Genomic DNA, 21,091 nt, shown 5'->3' on the forward strand with positions numbered 1-21,091 from the left:
CTGGCAGGGGAGCCGGGCTCTGGGGCCCGGTGCCAGGGGGCAGGCGAAGGCGCTGGCAGGGGAGCCGGGCTCTGGGGCCCGGTGCCAGGGGGCAGGCGAAGGCGCTGGCAGGGGAGCCGGGCTCTGGGGCCCGGTGCCAGGGGGCAGGCAGACGAAGGCGCTGGCAGGGGAGCCGGGCTCTGGGGCCCGGTGCCAGGGGCCAGGCGAAGGCGCTGGCAGGGGAGCCGGGCGGTGCCGCTGGCAGGAGCCGGGACTGACTCTCTGGGTGCTCCCGCAGGCAGCTGCTTCGTGTGCCTGGTGGACGTGGTGCCCGTGAAGAGCGAGGACGGGGCCGTGATCATGTTCATCCTCAACTTCGAGCTGGTGCTGGAGAAGGAGCTGCTGAGCTCCCCGGCCAAGGACACCAACCACTGGGTGACTCCCACCAACTGGTTCCCTGCAGGTAGGCCCCAGCAGCGCCCCACAGCTGGGGGGCAGAGACGCCATGGGGGGGACGGGGGCTGCCATAGCAATGGGTGCCTGTCCCATGGGGCACTGCCTGGCACACTGCTCCCGCACAGAGCTGGACACGTGCAGCCAGTGGACCCAGCAGTTCCTGTCCCACAGGATGGGCCCCCCCGCTGCGCCCCCAGGCGAGCCTGTCCTGGGGCTGGCTCCTCCCCAGCTCTTCCCTCTGGCTCCAGGGAGGGGAGCTGCCCTGCTCGCGGCTCCTGGAGATGAATGTTTCCTGCATGGCCCGGGGGGGCTGAGCCCAGAGCTCTGGGGCAGGCTGGCTGTGGGGCTTGCCGACCCTCGCAGCACAGGGACCAGCACCGGCACACGCCGGGCATGGCCATGGCGCTGTCTGACCCACGGGGGCCATCTGCCCCAGGCACTCTCAGCTCCGTGCAGCCTGTGAGGGCGACAGCCCTACTCGGGGTCCACTCTCCGGGGTCACCTCCTGGAGCCGCACCTCTCTGAGCCTCCACAGCCTGGCCCTGCCGGGGCCCCTCAGGGAGTCCCCTCCCCACCCCCCGAGGGAGCTACACCCCCCCCATCTCCCCACCCCCCGGGGGAGCTACGCCCCCCCCATCTCCCCATCCCCCGGGGGAGCTGTACCCCCCCCATCTCCCCACCCCCCGAGGGAGCTACACCCCCCCCGATCTCCCCACCCCCCGGGGGAGCAATGCCCCCCCCATCTCCCCACCCCCCGAGGGAGCGATGGCCCCCCCATCTCCCCACCCCCCGTGTGAGCCATCCCCCCCCTCTCCCCACCCCCCGAGGGAGCTCCCCCCCCCCCATCTACCCACCCCCCGAGGGAGCTGTACCCCCCCGATCTCCTCACCCCCCGAGGGAGCAATGCCCCCCCGATCTCCCCACCCCCCGAGGGAGCGACCCCCCCCCCATCTCCCCACCCCCCGAGGGAGCAATACCACCCCGATTTCCCCACCTCCCGTGGGTTGCATATCCCCGCTTCTCCCCACCCCCCGAGGGAGCTATGCCCCCCCCATCTCCCCACCCCCCGAGGGAGCAATACCCCCCCATCTCCCCACCCCCCGAGGGAGCTACCCCCCCCGATCTCCCCACCCTCCGAGGGAGCAATGCCCCCCCATCTCCCCACCCCCGAGGGAGCAATACCCCCCCATCTTCCCACCCCCTGAGGGAGCTACACCCCCCCCATCTCCCCACCCCCCGAGGGAGCAACGCCCCCCCCATCTCCCCACCCCCCGAGGGAGCAATACCCCCCCATCTCCCCACCCCCCATGGGAGCAATGCCCCCCCCATCTCCCCACCCCCGAGGGAGCAATACCCCCCCATCTCCCGACCCCCCGAGGGAGCAATGCCCCCCCCATCTCCCCACCCCCCGAGGGAGCAGTGCCCCCCCCATCTCCCCATCCCCCGAGGGAGCAATGCCCCCCCGATTTCCCCACCCCCTGAGGGAGCAATACCCCCCCATCTCCCCACCCCCCTTGGGAGCAATGCCCCCCCGATCTCCCCACCCCCCGAGGGAGCAATGCCCCCCCCATCTCCCCACCCCCCGAGGGAGCAATGCCCCCCCCCTCTCCCCTCCCCCCGAGGGAGCAGTGCCCCCCCCATCTCCCCACCCCCCGAGGGAGCAATTCCCCCCCCATCTCCCCACCCCCCGAGGGAGCAATGCCCCCCCCATCTCCCCACCCCCCGAGGGAGCAATGCCCCCCCCCGGTCTTTTAGTAAAAGAACTAAAAAAGAGCCACCGTGGCTTAACAACCATGTAAAAGAAGCAGTGAGAGAGAAAAAGACTTCCTTTAAAGAGTGGAAGTCAAATCCTAGTGAGGCAAATAGAAAGGAGCACAAACACTGCCAACTTAAGTGCAAGAGTGTAATAAGAAAAGCCAAAGAGGAGTTTGAAGAACGGCTAGCCAAAAACTCCAAAGGTAAGAACAAAATGTTTTTGAAGTACATCAGAAGCAGGAAGCCTGATAAACAACCAGTGGGGCCCCTGGACGATCGAGATACAAAAGGAGCCCTTAAAGACGATAAAGTCCTTGCGGAGAAACTAAATGGATTCTTTGCTTCAGTCTTCACGGCTGAGGATGTTAGGGAGATTCCCAAACCTGAGCTGGCTTTTGTAGGTGACAAATATGAGGAACTGTCACAGATTGAAGTGTCACTAGAGGAGGTTTTGGAATTAATTGATAAACTCAACATTAACAAGTCACCGGGACCAGATGGCATTCACCCAAGAGTTCTGCAGGAACTCAAATGTGAAGTTGCGGAACTATTAACTAGGGTTTGTAACCTGTCCTTTAAATCGGCTTCGGTACCCAATGACTGGAAGTTAGCTAATGTAACGCCAATATTTAAAAAGGGCTCTAGGGGTGATCCCGGCAATTACAGACCGGTAAGTCTAACGTCGGTACCGGGCAAATTAGTTGAAACAATCATAAAGAATAAAATTGTCAGACACATAGAAAAACATAAACTGTTGTGCAAAAGTCAATATGGTTTCTGTAAAGGGAAATCGTGTCTTACTAATCTATTAGAAAGCGACAGAGTCCTGTGGCACCTTACAGACTAACAGATGTATTGGAGCATGAGCTTTCGTCTGACGAAGTGGGTATTCACCCACGAAAGCTCATGCTCCAAAACGTCTGTTAGTCTATAAGGTGCCACAGGACTCTTTGATGCTCTTTACAGATCCAGATTAACACGGCTCCCCTCTGATACTAATCTATTAGAGTTCTTTGAAGGGGTCAACAAACATGTGGACAAGGGGGATCCAGTGGACATAGTGTCCTTAGATTTCCAGAAAGACTTTGACAAGGTCCCTCACCGAAGGCTCTTACGTAAATTAAGTTCTTCTTCGAGTGCTTGCTCATATCGATTCCAGTTAGGTGTGCGCGTGCCGCGTGCACGTTCATCGGAAGATTTTTAGCCTAGCAACACTCGGTGGGTCGGCTGGGTCGCCCCCTGGAGTGGCGCCGCCATGGCGCCGGATATATACCCCTGCCGACCCAACGGCCCTTCAGTTCCTTCTTACCACCTGTGTTGGTCGTTGGAACAGTGGAGCGCGGCTTAGCTGATCTCACTTCCCTAGCTACTCGTAGTTCTTTACTGATAGCTGTGTATATAGTTCCAGTTTTATAGTCTTAGTTAGTTTTAGTCGTTTGTATATATCGTTAGTGTATATAGTTGCGAGGGGATCGGGGATTAGCCCCTTTCCCCCACCCAGTACCGGGGCTCATGCCCGGTTCACCGGGATTCAAACCGTGCTCGGCCTGCCAAAAGCCGATGCCAATAGGGGATCCCCACTACTCCTGCCTCAAGTGCCTAGGGGAATCCCATCTCCCAGACAAGAGCCGGATCTGTAAGGCCTTTAAGCCGAGGACAAAGAAGGAGCGGGACTTTCGTCTCAAACAGCTCCTGATGGAGGCAGCTCTTAGTCCAACGCCCTCGGCACTGAGCGCTGAACAGTCTACATCAGGGAGAAGCGCTCTTTCGGCTCCGGATCGCCCTGGTACCACAAAGGCCCCCCGGCACCGACCGTCGCCGGCACCGATGTCGGCTCGGCACCGCTCCCTGTCCCCGCGAGTCAGGAAGCATCATAAGGCTCCCGCTGCTTCAGTGCTGTCCGCACCACAGTCGGAGCACCCGCCTAAGGCGGATCGCCCAGCAGTGACGCCTGCCGCGGCACCGCTAGCTTCGGCATCGTCGATTCCGGTCCCGCAAGGGCCGTCGAGTCCGGTGCTTGAAAGCTCCCCAGCTCACGCTGTGGTCGAGCTCACTGTCCCGTCTACCCCGGAGACCTTTTCCACTGTGAGGGATTTGATCGCGATGACGGAGACCGCACTGCCTCAGCCCCCGGCACTGCCGATGTGGGTCATTCAGTCTATTGGCAAGCCTGCCCTGCTAAGGCCACCCTCCGTCGGCACCGCTGACAGGCACCGATCAAGATCTCGGTCCCGTCGCCGATCCCGGTACTGACACCGCTCGCAGTCCCGGCACCGCTCTCCGTCACGGTACCGGTCGCACTCGCGGCACCGCTCAGCTTCCTGTTCGCCTGCCCGGGACTCCCGGTACCGCTCCCGGCACCGCGCATCTCGCAGCTATTCTAGGCGAAGAGCTTCGAGATCCCAGTCGACCTCCCAGCACCGATACGGTCGTAGGTCCCGGTCTCGTTCACGGTACCGTTACAGCTCCTGGTACCGCTCCCCGGTGCCATCCCGAGAAAGACCATCTCGAGACGTGGCTCCTTCTCAGGGTCCCTCAGCACCTCCTTGGCCGTCGAGACACACCTCGGGGTCATCTCATGCTGGCAGCGCTTCCTATGCACAGGACCGTGACTCGGACGTGCCCAGCTGCATGTTCCAGGAGAGCCAAGGCCTCGAGCAAGGCCCCCATCAGTGGTCTGTCTGGACACCTTGGGCATACCACCAAGCCCAAGGTGCTCCGCCAGATGCACCCCGGTCCCTGCCATCGGAACACCGGGTGCCAGAGGCGACCGTAAGCCGCCCCCCCCATGGGTATGGTTGAGGCTTCGGTTCCACCGGCAGACACCCAGGCCCCACCTGAGCCTGACACCCCCCCCCCAAGAACAAGAGCCCCCATAGGACCCTCTTGTCCCTGGCCTCTCCTCTTCCTCCTCACCAGATGAGGCGGTGGCGGGGACATCCTCCTCCGGCCCTCCCCCGATTGACCTGAGGGCTCATCAAGACCTTCTGAGACGAGTGGCTCAGAACATGAATCTTCAGGTGGAGGAGGTCCCGGAAATAGAGGACCCAGTGGTGGATATTTTATCAGCTGACACCCCTACAAGAGTGGCCCTGCCTTTTATTCGCACTATACAGGCGAGCGCTGGTACCATTGTGACGGTGCTGCCCGTGGGAGCCAGCTGAGGTCACTCAATCAGGGTGAACTGGAAACCAAACGGGGCAGACAAACCCCAAACGCTGGTGGTTATTCCAATACTTAGATTTACCATCCAGCACGAAACAGCTTCTCTAGTACCTCACTGGTCACTCAGAGTCCAAACCCCGCAGTTCCCTTAAAGTGCCCAGCCTCAGGCCTCCGTCCAGACACACCTGTCAGAGATGATGATGATTCCTAAGAATCTTACTTCATCATATAAAAGAAAAGGTTCTTCCAACCCCAAAGGATCAGCCACATACCCAGGTCCAATTATAACTTAGATCTTACCAAAAATACACGCTATAGCCAATTCTTATTAACTAAGCCAACATTTATTAAAAAAGAAAAGAGAGAGAGTGTTGGTTAAAAGATCAATATACAGACAGACTTGAATTCAATTCTTGAGGTTCAGATACATAGTAGAGGTGAGCCTGTAGTTGCCAAAAGTCCTTTTAGAAATAGTCCAGAGGTTACAGTCCAATGTCCATATTCAGGGTGACTCCAGTCAGTGACTGGGGATCTCAGTCCTTGGGGCTTAAGGTTTCCCCCTCTTGAAACCCAAAGCAGATCTTATACATTTCCAGCAGCCTTTCACCCTGAGAAAACAATAGGCTTCACTCTCCTTCTCCCAAACATCCTGGCAATTAGCACAGGGTAATGTATCCATTAAACAGTTCAGATACAGGTTAGCACAACCTTCAAAGAGACACATAGACAATAACACTATTTCACTCAAGTATCTTCCTAAATGTTAATATTCCTTTTTTGATCTTTGAATTAAAACTATAGCAATAGACAAGACTTGTTTGCTGACATCACAAGACCTGAGCAAACATCTCCCCTTCTACCTCTACCAATGCAGACTTGCATTTCAAAGCTCTATTCATTTACATACCTTCCTAACCAGCCCTTAAGGTTCACCCATGGGTCAGGTCGGTCGGTGAGGTGAGTTAATTAACTCCTTCTAGCCCTGTCAGCTTTCAGTAAGATATTATATTACACTCATAATGTCACAACCATCTGGCAATCCTCAGCCTCTCTCCCCCCCAGAGCCAGGGGAGTAGAGCAGAAGTACATGGTACCCTCTAAAGGGTACGAATATCTGTACGTGCACCCTCCTCCCTGCTCCCTAGTAGTGCAATCGGTCAGCGAGAGGGAGCGCCATGGCCAGCAAGCTCCTGCTCCCAAGTCCAAGGAGGCTCGGCGCATGGACTCATTGGGCCGCAAAGAATACTCTGCTGGGGGCCTCCAACTTAGGGTGGCAAACCAGCAGGCCCTACTCAGTCGCTACAATTACAACACCTGGGCATCTATGGGGAAATTCACGGAGCTAGTTCCCCAAGACTCCCGCCAGGAGTTTGCAGCCCTCTTGGAAGAAGGAAAGAAGGTGGCAAGAACCTCTCTCCAAACCTCATTGGACGCAGCCGACTCAGCAGCCAGGACTCTGGCTTCAGGAGTGGCGATGAGGAGAATATCCTGGCTTCAGGTGTCAGGCCTTCCACCTGAATTACAGCAAACTCTACAAGACTTGCCCTTGAAGGCCAGGGGCTATTTTCCGAAAAGACTGACCCTCGGCTGCAAAGCCTAAAGGACAACAGGGTGATCATGCGCTCGCGGGGAATGCACACCCCGGTGACCCAGTGCAGGTCCTTCCGTCCTCAGCCTCACCGTGCTTACCCCCCGCCTAGGCCGCGACAGGACTTCGGCAGAAGGCGCGGCCGGGGCAATCGCAGAAGGCAGTCTGGGCCCCAAGGGGGTCAAAATCAGGGCCCCCCATAACCACCGGCGGGGCCCAAACCGAACTTTTGAAGAGACGCTCGAGGACGGTGCACCAGTTGTTTCCCAGGATCCTTTTCCACCCTTCTACAACCGCCTCTCCCATTTCCTCCCTGCATGGTCCCAGCTAACATCGGATTGTTGGGTCCTACGCATGGTGGAATTGGGATACCACCTTCAGTTTGTTTCGCCCCCACCTTCCCACCCCCCCTCCTTGTCCCTCTTCAGGGACCCCTCTCACGAGCAATTCCTCTTACAAGAGGTACGGACGCTCCTCACCATGGGAGCCATAGAGGAGGTACCAAAAGACTTGAGGGGCAAGGGGTTTTATTCCTGCTACTTCCTAATCCCCAAGGCGAAGGGAGGTCTGAGACCGATCCTAGACCTGCGAGAACTCAACAAATTCATGATAAAGTTAAAGTTCCGCATGGTAACCCTGGGGACCATCATCCCGTCATTGGATCCTGGAGACTGGTATGCCGCCCTCGATATGAAGGACGTGTATTTCCACATCGCAATTTACCACCACACAGACGGAACCTCCGTTTTGTGATCAACCATCAACATTTTCAATTTACGGTCCTTCCATTCGGCCTTTCTACGGCCCCACGAGTATTCACAAAATGCACGGCTGTAGTCGCCGCCTCCCTCCATCGTCGTCGAGTGCACGTCTTCCCGTATCTCAACGATTGGCTCATTCGAGGGACCTCCAAGACGCAAGTGAGCCGTCGTGTGGGCATCGTCAAAGATCTCTTCAGGCGACTAGGCCTGATGATCAATATAGAGAAGTCCACTCTGGTTCCCACAAAGAGAATAGACTTCATTGGGGCAATCCTGGACTCCAATCTCGCCAGAGCCTGCCTACCACAGCCTCGGTTTCAGGAGATGGTAACAATTATTCAAGGCCTCCAAAACTTCCTGACAACCTTGGCTCGCACTTGTCTCAGCCTCCTAGGCCACATGACTGCCTGCACCTTCGTGACCAAACACGCCAGACTACGCCTCTGTCCACTTCAAACTTGGCTCACCTCGGTATACCGGCCGGGCCGAGACAGCCTGAACACGATCCTCATGATTCCCCCGAGCATCTTAGGCTCCCTGGCCTGGTGGCTGACTCCCACCCTGGTCTGTGCAGGGATGCCATTCCAGCTACCTCAACCTTCGATGGCCCTAACCATGGACGCGTCATCTCTGGGTTGGGGTGCCTACCTCGAGGGTCTCCGCACTCAAGGCTTTTGGTCTGTTCAAGAACTAACCTTACACATCAATGTGCGGGAGCTGAGGGTGGTTCGCCTCGCGTGCCAGGTGTTTAGAGAGTGTCTCCAAGGCCGTTGTGTCTCAGTGTTTACGGACAACACAACAGCCATGTTTTACATAAACAAGCAAGGCGGAGCACGTTCCTCCCTCCTTTGTCAGGAAGCCATTCAGCTCTGGGACTTTTGCGTAGCCCACTCGATCGATCTGGTAGCATCCTTTCTCCCAGGAGTTCAGAACACCCTGGCGGATCACCTCAGCAGATCCTTCCTGTCTCACGAGTGATCAATTCGTCCGGACATCATCCATTCTGTTTTCCGGAAGTGGGGCTTTCCCCACATAGACCTCTTCGCCTCTCGCGAGAATTGGAAGTGCCACATGTTCTGCTCCTTCCAGGGTCGCTCCCCGGGCTCCCTCTCAGACGCATTCCTGATACCGTGGACGAGCCATCTACTCTACGCCTTTCCACCGTACCCGCTGGTCCACAGGGTCCTGCTCAAGCTCCGCAGAGACAGGGCCCACCTGATCATGATCACTCCAGCATGGCCGAGGCAACACTGGTACACCATGTTGTTCGACCTGTCAGTGGCCAACCCGATTCCCCTTCCACTCTGCCCGGATCTCATAACTCAGGACTACGGCAGACTTCACCACCCAGACCTACAGTCTCTTCACTTCACAGCGTGGTTGCTGCGTGGTTAAGCCAGTCCGAGTTACGTTGCTCTGCCTCAGTACAACACGTGCTCCAGGGTTGACATATCTGGCCAAGTGGAAGCGTTTCTCCTGCTGGTGCGACACGCACAATGTTACTCCCTCCGAGGTCCCGATCCATTCCATCTTGGACTACCTCTGGTCCCTGAAACAACACGGCCTAGCGGTTTCATCAATAAAGGTGCATTTGGCGGCCATCTCTGCCTTTCACCCAGGGGAGAGCGGCCGTTCGGTCTTCTCTCACCCCATGGTTTCGAGGTTCCTCAAGGGCTTGGAACATTTGTACCTGCAGGTCCGACGTCCCGTCCCGACCTGGGACCACAGTCTAGTTCTAGCCAAGCTTATGGGTGCTCCCTTCAAGCCGCTAGCCACCTGTTTGCTGCTGTACCTGTCCTGGAAGACAGCCTTCCTCATCGCCATTACATCGGCAAGACGAGTCTCCGAACTTCGGGCCTTCACTGTGGACCCCCCGTATACAGTGTTTCACAAGGACAAGGTACAGCTGCAACCACACCCGACCTTCCTCCCTAAAGTGGTATCAGCCTTCCATGTCAATCAAGACATCTTCCTTCCGGTCTTCTTCCCGAAGCCGCACTCGTCACGCCGGGAACAGCAGCTGCATTCCCTAGACGTCCGTAGGGCTCTCGCCTTTTATATTGAACGAACAAAGCCCTTTCGTAAAACACCCCAACTCTTCGTTGCGGTGGCAGACCGAGTGAAGGGCCTACCTGTCTGCTCCCAGAGGATTTCACCTTGGGTGACGTCCTGCATCCGCACCTGCTATGACTTGGCTCACGTTCCGACGAGCCACCTCACTGCCCATTCTACTAGGGCTCAGGCTTCATCTGCCGCTTTCCTGGCCCACGTTCCCATCCAGGAGATATGTCGTGCAGCTACCTGGGCCTCGGTCCACACCTTTGCCTCACATTATGCACTGATCCAACAGCCCAGAGATGATGCGGCATTTGGCTCAGCAGTTTGTATTCTGCAACATCTCACTCCGACCCCACCGCCTAGGTAAGGCTTGGGAGTCACCTAATTAGAATCGACATGAGCAAGCACTCGAAGAAGAAAAGACGGTTACTCACCGTTGTAACTGTTGTTCTTCGAGATGTGCTGCTCATATCCATTCCAGACCCGCCCTCCTTCCCCTCTGTCGGAGTAGCCGGCAAGAAGGAACTGAGGGTCGGGCCGGCTGGGGTATATATCTAGCGCCATAGTGTTGCCACTCCAGGGGGCACCGAGCCGACCCACCGAGTGTTGCTAGGGTAAAAATCTTCCGACGAACGTGCACGCGGCGCGCGCACACCTAACTGGAATGGATATGAGCAACACATCTCGAAGAACAACAGTTACAAAAGTGAGTAACCGTCTTTTGTCATGGGATAAAAGAGAAGGTCCTTTCATGGATTGAGAACTGGTTAAAGGACAGGGAACAAAGGGTAGGAATTAATGGTAAATTCTCAGAATGGAGAGGGGTAGCTAGTGGTGTTCCCCAAGGGTCAGTCCTAGGACCAATCCTATTCAACTTACTCATAAATGATCTGGAGAAAGGGGAAAACAGTGAGGTGGCAAAGTTTGTAGATGATACTAAACTGCTCAAGATAGTTAAGACCAAAGCAGACTGTGAAGAACTTCAGAAAGATCTCACAAAACTAAGTGATTGTGCAACAAAATGGCAAATGAAATTTAATGTGGATAAATGTAAAGTAATGCACATTGGAAAAAATAACCCCAACTATACATACAATATGATGGGGGCTAATTTAGCTACGATGAGTCAGGAAAAAGATCTTGGAGTCATCATGGATAGTTCTCTGAAGATGTCCACGCAGTGTGCAGCGGTGGTCAAAAAAGCAAACAGGATGTTAGGAGTCATTCAGAAAGGGATAGAGAATAAGGCAGAGAATATCTTATTGCCCTTAAGTAAATCCATGGTACGCCCACATCTTGAATCCTGCGTACAGATGTGGTCTCCTCATCTCAACAAAGATACACTGGCACTAGAAAGGGTTCAGAAAAGGGCAACTAAAATGATTAGGGGTTTGGAGAGGGTCCCATATGAGGAAAGATTAAAGAGACTAGGACTTTTCAGCTTGGAAAAGAGGAGACTAAGGGGGGATCTGATAGAGGTATATAAAATCATGAGTGATGTGGAGAAAGTGAATAAGGAGAAGTTAAGTATCAGAGGGGAGCCGTGTTAGTCTGGATCTGTAAAAGCAGCAAAGAATCCTGTGGCACCTTATAGACTAACAGACGTATTGGAGCATGAGCTTTCGTGGGTGCATGCGTCCAACGAAGTGGGTATTCACCCAGGAAAGCTCATGCTCCAATACGTCTGTTAGTCTGTAAGGTGCCACAGGACTCTGCCGCTTTTAAGGAAAAGTTATTTACTTGTTCCCATAATATAAGAACTAGGGGCCACCAAATGAAATTAATGGGCAGCAGGTTTAAAACAAATAAAAGGAAGTTCTTCTTCGAGTGATTGCTCCTATGCATTCCATAGTAGGTGTGCGCGCCGCGCGTGCACGGTTCTTTGGAACATTTTTAGCCTAGCAACTCCGGCGGGCTGGCTGGCGCCCCCTGGAGTGGCGCCGCCATGGCGGCGGATATATACCCCAGCCGGCCCGTCCGCTCCTCAGTTCCTTCTTTCCGCCCGTGACGGCTAGTAGGAACAGTGGAGTGATCTGCTTTCCTCCACAGCCTTAGCGTTCTCCGATCGTTAGTGTATATAGTTATCATAGTTGTTAAGTTTTGTTAATAGTTCTATAGTTAGTGTTTACGATAGTCATTAGGGAATTAGAGGGGTTAGCCCTCTTCTTCCGCCCCGGTGCGGGCTTATGCCCGGACCGGCGGGTTTCAAGCCCTGCGCGGCTTGCCAGCGGTCTATGCCGGTGAGTGACCCGCACGACTCCTGCCTCCGCTGTCTTGGAGAGTCGCACCGGTCGGACAAGTGCCCCATTTGCGTCGCTTTCAGGCCTCGCACGAGGAAGGAACGGGACTCACGGTTGAAACAACTCCTCATGGAGTCGGCCCTCCAACCTCCGGCACCAGCACCGGCGGCGCCAAAGACTGCCTCAGCTAGCAGCGCGCCGACCGCACCCAGCCGCCCCGGTGCCGATGATGCATCTCGGCACCCGGCACCGAAGACCCGGCACTGCTCCCTCTCCCCGGGAAAGAAGCGCAAAGTGCCGACGACGGTCTCTGACAAGCACAAGAGACCGTTAGCCCAGCCGCCTCCGACTGTAACGGTGCAGGCTGAGGCTGTGCACAAAACGTGCACCGTGCTGTCGACTCCGGCGCCGCAAGGCCCGTCGAGTCCGGCACCGCCCAGCTCCCCGGTACCTACCGAGGAGGAGCTGAGGCTGCCGTCCACGCCCGAGGCGTTCGCGACGGCAAGACATTTGATTGACCTTACCGCTGATGCAAGCGCTCAGCTGCCGTTGCCACCGGTGCGGACTCTCAAATCTATTGGGAAGCCACTTATGATGCGCCCCCCGTCCCCGGGCGTCCGAGCTGATCGCAGCACCGCCGCCAGATCTCGATCCCGATCTCGCTCACGGCACCGCTCTCCACCGCACCGGGCACGACGATCCACGTCAAGACGACGCTCCCCGTCTCCTCGCCGGTCGCAGTCCCGGTACCGCTCCCAGTCGCGGTACCGGTCGCACTCCCGGCGACGTTCCAAGTCCCGGTCGCCGAGTCGCCGGCACCGTACCAGGTCCGGCTCCAGGCACCGCGAGAGGCGTCGAGAGTCACGTAGTCGCTCCAGGCGCCGCCGCACGCGGTCCAGATCCGCATCCCGGCACCGTCGGTCGCGCTCCCGACGCCGCAGGTCGAGCTCCCGGGGCCGAAGGTCGAGCTCCCGGCACCGCCGGTCGAGCTCCCAGCACCGCCGGTCGAGCTCCCAGCACCGCGCCACGCGCAGGTCCCGTTCGCCAGCTAGACCACGTGACGACCGGCACCGTCCGTCGGCACCGCGGGGGCACTTTACTCCGGCACCGGACGTCCGCCCGGCCACCGCTTCGGCTCCCCCCTGGCCATCAAGAGAGCCCTCAGTCGCTTCCCCTGGGGGCAGCGCAATTGACTTCCGGGCGGGGTCCCTCCCACCAGAACATGGACCTCAGCAATGGGGATTTTGGGTGCCTTGGGCCGAACATGAACAGGGGCCTCCCCTTCCGCCGCGACAGCCAGGCTCGGTGTGGTCGGTACCGGTAGCCACTGTCAGCAGGCCACCTCCGTCCCCCACTCCACAGGCCGCCGCTCACGGCACGCACTTAGAGCATGAAACGCGGGCACCTATTCCCGCAGACACGGAGCAGGCACCGGAAGAAGTGCTACCGGGTCCTTCCTCATCCTCCTCCCCCGATGAGGCGGTGGCAGGGGCGTCACCGTCGGAACCTCCGCCGATCGACCTCAAGGCGCACCAGGACCTTCTCAGAAGGGTAGCTAAGGCCATCAACCTACCCGTGGAAGAAGTCCAGGAGGTCGATGACCCCATCACGGACGAGGTGGGAGCGGAGGCCCCCGTGAGGGTAGCGCTCCCCTTCATTCGGACAATACAAAAGAACAATTCCGCTATCTGGCAGTCGCCCTCCTCCGTCCCGCCTACAGCGCGCGGAGTTGAGAGGAAGTACTCGGTCCCCCCGAGGGGGTACGAATACCTTTACGTTCACCCGGCTCCGGACTCTCTAGTTGTCCAATCTGTCAATGACCGGGAGCGACACGGACAGCCCGCCGCTGCGCCAAAGTCGAAGGAGTCCAAGCGCATGGACTTGTTAGGCCGAAAAATTTACTCAGCGGGCGGCCTCCAACTCCGCATCGCCAACCAAATGGCCCTGCTCTCAAGATACACATTCAACATCTTGGGCTGCCTAGGGAAATTTGCAGAGCTCACTCCGCAGGATTCCCGCCGAGAATTCTCGGCACTGCTGGAGGAAGGAAAGCTGGCTTCCCGAACCTTAATTAAGGCAGCGGTAGACGCAGCGGACTCGGGGGCCAGGACCATAGCGTCAGGGGTAACCATGCGACGCATTGCATGGCTTCAGTCCTCTACTCTGCCGCCGGAGGTCCAATACACGCTCCAGGACCTTCCTTTTGAGATGCAGGGTCTATTCTCAGAAAAAACTGATACCCGCATTCAGACCCTAAAGGACGGCAGAGTGGCGATCCGCACATTAGGAATGCACATGCCGGCCACCCAAAGGCGTTCCTTCCGGCATCAACCTTATCGGCCCTATCAACACAACAGACCTCGCCCGCCTAACAATCGGCGCTCAGCCCCCTTCCGCCGCAGACCATCGGGCGGGCGGCGTAACCAAGCCCAGGGATCGTCCAAGGCCCCTCAAGGCCCAAAGACGGCCTTTTGATGGGACGCCCGAGGGCCGCTCACCTCTCTCCAATCAGGATCCACCCCTTTTGTTTTCCGATCGCCTTTCCCGCTTCCTCCAGGCGTGGTCATCTGTAACATCAGACAGCTGGGTCCTCAGCACTGTCCAATACGGCTACCGCCTACAGTTCATCTCGCCCCCTCCCTCCCACCCACCTTCCCTGTCCCTCTTCAGGGACCCCTCTCACGAGCAAGTCCTCTTACAGGAGGTCCAGTCTCTGTTGAGCGTGGGTGCCATCGAGGAGGTGCCTCCCAGCAGGCGAGGCAGGGGATTCTATTCCAGATACTTCCTCATCCCCAAGGCGAAAGGAGGCCTTCGTCCCATCTTAGACCTCCGGGAGCTCAACAGATACCTGTACAAGCTCAAGTTTCGAATGGTAACCTTGGGGTCCATTATCCCTTCCTTGGATCCGGGAGACTGGTTTGCTGCCCTCGACATGAGGGATGCCTACTTTCATGTGGCAATCTACCCCCCCCACAGACGCTTCCTGCGCTTCATGGTCAACGGAGCTCATTACCAGTTCGCAGTGCTCCCCTTCGGCCTCTCCACCGCGCCGAGGGTATTCACCAAGTGCATGGCGGTCGTCGCCGCAGCCCTCCGCCGTCGTCGCATCCACGTCTACCCATATCTCGACGACTGGCTGATTCGGGGCCGCTCCCAAGAGCTGGTGGCGAATCAGGTGACCGAGATTCTACATCTGTTCCGGTCTCTCGGCCTGCTGGTCAATACCGAGAAGTCCCTCTTAGTTCCAGCGCAACGAGTGGAGTTCATAGGAGCGGTCCTCGACTCCAATCTGGCCAGAGCGTGCCTCCCTCGCACTCGGCACGAGACGTTGGCCTCCCTCATTCGGGCGCTGCAGGCCTTTCCGACGACAACGGTGCGATCCTGCCTCCGCCTCCTGGGTCACATGGCAGCGTCCACATTTGTGACCGCACACGCCAGGCTGCGACTTAGCCCATTCCAAATGTGGCTGGCGTCGGTGTACCGCCCTCATCGCGATCCCCTAGACATGGTGGTAACGGTGGCAAGGCCCGCTCTCCAGACGCTCACCTGGTGGCTGGACCCGGAAACGGTCTGCGAGGGAGTTCCGTTCCGCCCGCCTCGCCCGTCAATCACCCTGACGACGGACGCCTCGGCGCTGGGCTGGGGGGCTCACGTAGGAGACCGACACACCCAGGGTCTCTGGTCACCCCAGGAGCTCTCCCTCCATATCAACGTCCGGGAGCTGAGAGCGATCCGCTTAGCTTGTCTCGCCTTTCGGGTTCACCTGCAGAACCGCTGTGTAGCGGTCTACACGGACAACACCACAGCCATGTTTTATGTCAACAAGCAGGGCGGAGCGCGGTCCTCCCCACTTTGCAACGAGGCATTGCTCCTCTGGGATTTCTGCGTAGCCCACTCGATTCGCCTCGAAGCGTTTTTTCTGCCAGGAGCGCAGAACACGTTGGCCGACCGCCTCAGCAGGTCCTTCGCCTCTCACGAGTGGTCCCTTCGCCCAGATGTGGCTTATTCCATCTTCCAGAGGTGGGGCTTTCCCCAGATAGACCTCTTTGCTTCCCGGTCCAACCGCAAATGCCACAGGTTCTGCTCCTTCCAAGGTCAAGCTCCAGGCTCCCTCTCAGATGCGTTTCTCCTGTCATGGACAGAGCCTCTTCTCTACGCGTTTCCTCCGTTTCCGCTCGTCCACCGAGTGTTACTCAAGATCCGGAGAGACAGCGCCCGCATCATACTCGTCGCTCCGGCCTGGCCGAGGCAGCACTGGTATACCCTGCTGCTCGAGCTGTCGGTTCGGGAACCCATTCCCCTTCCGCTGTGGCCGGACCTCATAACCCAGGACCTCGGCAGGCTTCGTCACCCGAACCTGCAATCGCTGCATCTTACAGCTTGGTTCCTGAGTGGTTAACCGACGCAGAGAGGGATTGCTCCGCAGCGGTGCAGCAAGTGCTGCTCGAAAGCAGGAAACCTTCAACGCGAACTACTTACCTCGCCAAGTGGAAGCGCTTTGCCCTCTGGTGCGACCAGAGAGGTATCAACCCTTTCTCGGCCCCCATCCAGACTGTCCTCGACTACCTTTGGTACCTGAAAGGTCAAGGTCTTGCAATCTCGTCCCTCAGGGTGCACCTGGCAGCGCTGTCAGCATTTCGACCAGCTATAGGAGGTCGCTCGATCTTCTCCAACCCGATGGTATCACGATTCCTTAAAGGGTTAGACCGTCTCTACCCGCAGGTGCGTCCTCCTGCTCCGACATGGGATCTTAACCTGGTCCTCGCCCAGCTCATGGGCCCACCCTTCGAGCCCCTCGCTACGTGCTCTCTCCTCCATCTTACCTGTAAGACGGCCTTCCTCGTGGCAATCACATCCGCCAGACGGGTCTCAGAGCTCCGCGCCCTGACGGCGGGTCCCCCGTATACCGTCTTTCACGGGGACAAGGTGCAGCTCCGACCACACCCGGCCTTCCTCCCCAAGGTGGTGTCGGCCTTCCATCTCAACCAGGAGATCTTCCTCCCGGTCTTCTTCCCAAAGCCGCATGCCTCGCCTCGGGAGCAGCAGCTGCATACCCTCGACGTCCGCCGAGCGCTCGCGTTCTACATCGACCGCACGAAGCCTTTTCGGCGTTCGTCCCAGCTGTTTGTGGCAATAGCTGACCGCATGAAAGGCGAGCCAGTTTCCTCGCAGCGGATTTCTTCCTGGGTGACGTCCTGCATCAGAACGTGTTACGAGCTTGCTCGCGTTCCCCCGTGCCGACTAGCCGCACACTCGACGAGGGCACACGCCTCACCGGCCGCTTTCCTGGCCCATGTCCCCATCCAGGACATCTGTAGAGCGGCCACCTGGTCTTCAGTCCATACCTTCGCTTCCCACTATGCGTTGGTGCACCAGTCTCGAGACGACGCAGCCTTCGGCTCTGCGGTATTACACTCCGCCACGTCTCACTCCGACCCCACCGCCTAGGTAAGGCTTGGGAATCACCTGACTGGAATGCATAGGAGCAATCACTCGAAGAAGAAAAGACGGTTACTCACCTGTAGTAACTGGTGTTCTTCGAGATGTGTTGCTCCTATCCATTCCAATCCCGCCCTCCTTCCCCACTGTCGGAATAGCCGGCAAGAAGGAACTGAGGAGCGGACGGGCCAGCTGGGGTATATATCCGCCGCCATGGCGGCGCCACTCCAGGGGGCGCCAGCCGGCCCGCCGGAGTTTCTAGGCTAAAAATGTTCCGAAGAGCCGTGCACGCGCGGCGCGCACACCTACTATGGAATGGATTGGAGCAACACATCTCGAAGAACACCAGTTACTACAGGTGAGTAACCGTCTTTTGTTCTTCACACAGTGCACAGTCAACTTGTGGAACTCCTTACCTGAGGAGGTTGTGAAGGCTAGGACTATAACAATGTTTAAAAGGGGACTGGATAAATTCATGGTGGCTAAGTCCATAAATGGCTATTAGCCAGGATGGGTAAGGAATGGTGTCCCTAGCCTCTGTTCGTCAGAGGATGGAGATGGATGGCAGGAGAGAGATCACTTGATCGTTGCCTGTTAGGTTCACTCCCTCTGGGGCACCTGGCATTGGCCACTGTCGGCAAACAGGATACTGGGCTGGGTGGACCTTTGGTCTGACCCGGTACGGCCATTCTTATGTTCTTATGATCTCCCCACCCCCAGAGGGAGCGATGGCCCCCCCGATATCCCCCCAGAGGGAGCAATGACCCCCCCAATCTCCCCACCCCCAGAGGGAACGATGCCCCCCCGATCTCCCCCCAGAGGGAGCAATGATCCCCCCCGATTTCTCCACCCCCAGAGGGAACGATGCCCCCCCGATCTCCCCCCAGAGGGAACGATGCCCCCCCGATCTCCCCACCCCCAGAGGGAGCGATGGCTGGAACCAGCTGGTCAGGTCACCAGCCCCTCTCTCCTCAGCCTTTTGTCCCCCACTGGCCAGAACCAGCTGCTCCTGAGCTGGGGGGGCCTCCCTGTCACCAGTCGCTGGGTCCCCACCAGTCGCTGGCTGCTCTTTGAGGTCACACCTGGTCCCCTGCAACAGCAACCCCCCCACCCCCTCCTTACACACGCAGCACACGGGGAAACTGAGGCACACACAGCCCTTCCTCACCCCCTCTCCTCGACAGGGCGCAGCAAGTCCTTCAAGCTGAAGCTGCCAGCGCTGCTGGCGCTCACGGCTAGCAAGCAGTCGCTGCCCCAGGGGGGCCCGGATGGCGTCATCGTGGACGTCTCCAAGCCCAGCAGCGAGTCGGGGGCTCCAGACGACGTCACTTCCTCCCTGGATAACAGCTGCCTGGGCTCCCAGCTGGAGGAGCGCCAGGCCCTGGTGGAGCTGGAGGCGGGGAGGGGTCCGCCTGGCGAGGCAGGCCTGGAGCCCCCCGTCACCCACTCGTCACCCCGCGCCGACAGGGACCGGCTCCACCTGGACGCCTCCTTCTCCAACTGCAGCCTGTCGCGCAGCCGCTCCCGGGAGAGCTGCCACAGTGTGCGGCGCGCCTCCTCCGTCGATGACATCGAGGCCATGAAGGGTGAGGGCGACCGGCGGGGGCACAACCGCCACGGCAGTACAGGTACGGCACGCGCTGGGCAGGGCAGGGCACCGCCATACAGCACAGGTACGGCACGCACACCTGCACACACACACGGACACAGACAGGTGCACACACATGGACAGACACACACCTGCACACACACACACGGACACACAGAGAGGTGCACACACATGGACACACACATACATGTGCACACATACATGTGCACACAAATGTACCCACACACCTGCAGACACACATATGGACACACAGACAGGTGCACACACACACAGACACACACACAGACACACATACATGTGCACACACATGTACACACACCCGCACACACACACCTGCACACACACACCTGCACGCACACACACGGGCACACAGACAGGTGCACACACACCTGCACACACACACAGACAGGTGCACACACACACATGGACACACGCCTGCACACACACACACACACGGACGCACAGACAGGTGTACACACACGGACACACACACACTTGCACACACACATGGACAGACAGACAGGTGCACACACACACATGGACACACACACCCCTGCGCGCACGCACACACACACACACACACACACACACAGGTGTACACACATGGACACACACACACATGGACACAGACAGGTGAACACACACGGACACACAGACAGATGCACACACATGGACACACACACAGAGACAGGTGCACACACACACGGACGGACACACACCTGCACACACACACACGGACACACAGACAGGTGCACATGGACACACACACACGGACACAGACAGGTGCACACACACACATGGACACACAGACATGCACACACGGACACACAGGCAGGTGCACACACACACACATGGACACAGAGATAGGTGCACACACATGGACAAACACACAAACGGACACACAGAGATGCACAAACGGACACACAGACAGGTGCACACACACACACACGGACACACAGACAGGTGCACACACATGGATGCACACACACACATGGACACAGAGACATGTGCAGACACACACGGATGGACACACACCTGCACACACAGACACAGACACACACACAGGTGCACACACACGGACACACACACATGGACACAGAGACAGGTGCACACACACATGGATGGACACACACCTGCACACACACACATGGACACATAGACAGGTGCACACACACGGACACACACACACAAAGGTGCACACACACAGAAGGACACACACCTGCATGCACACACTCGGACACACACAGAAGTGCACACACATACATGTGCACACATACATGTGCACACAAATGTACACACACACCTGCAGACACACATATGGACACACAGACAGGTGCACACACACACAGACACACACACAGACACACATACATGTGCACACACATGTACACACACCCGCACACACACACCTGCACACACACACCTGCACGCACACACACGGGCACACAGACAGGTGCACACACACCTGCACACACACACAGACAGGTGCACACACACACACGGACACACGCCTGCACACACACACACACACGGACGCACAGACAGGTGTACACACACAGACACACACACACTTGCACACACACATGGACAGACAGACAGGTGCACACACGCACATGGACACACACACCCCTGCACACACACACACACACACACACAGGTGTACACACATGGACACACACACACATGGACACAGACAGGTGAACACACACGGACACACAGACAGATGCACACACATGGACACACACACAGAGACAGGTGCACACACACACGGACGGACACACACCTGCACACACACACACGGACACACAGACAGGTGCACATGGACACACACACACGGACACAGACAGGTGCACACACACACATGGACACACAGACATGCACACACGGACACACAGGCAGGTGCACACACACACACATGGACACAGAGATAGGTGCACACACATGGACAAACACACAAACGGACACACAGACATGCACAAACGGACACACAGACAGGTGCACACACACACACACGGACACACAGACAGGTGCACACACATGG

The 21,091-nt window shown here is 57.7% G+C and overlaps 1 protein-coding gene across 1 annotated transcript in view; it reads left to right on the forward strand.

Annotated features, from left to right (window-relative positions):
• Nucleotides 1-21,091, forward strand: part of LOC123363332 (potassium voltage-gated channel subfamily H member 2-like) — a 120,277-nt gene that overhangs the window by 10,811 nt on the left and 88,375 nt on the right. Inside the window, exons 2-3 of the mRNA XM_045004188.1 lie at nucleotides 197-442; nucleotides 18,626-19,069. Of these exons, the coding sequence (XP_044860123.1) occupies nucleotides 197-442; nucleotides 18,626-19,069 (690 nt within the window). The remainder of the gene's footprint in view (nucleotides 1-196; nucleotides 443-18,625; nucleotides 19,070-21,091) is intronic.

Source organism: Mauremys mutica, chromosome 2 (assembly GCF_020497125.1).
Source record: "Mauremys mutica isolate MM-2020 ecotype Southern chromosome 2, ASM2049712v1, whole genome shotgun sequence".
Taxonomy (NCBI): Eukaryota; Metazoa; Chordata; order Testudines; family Geoemydidae; genus Mauremys; species Mauremys mutica.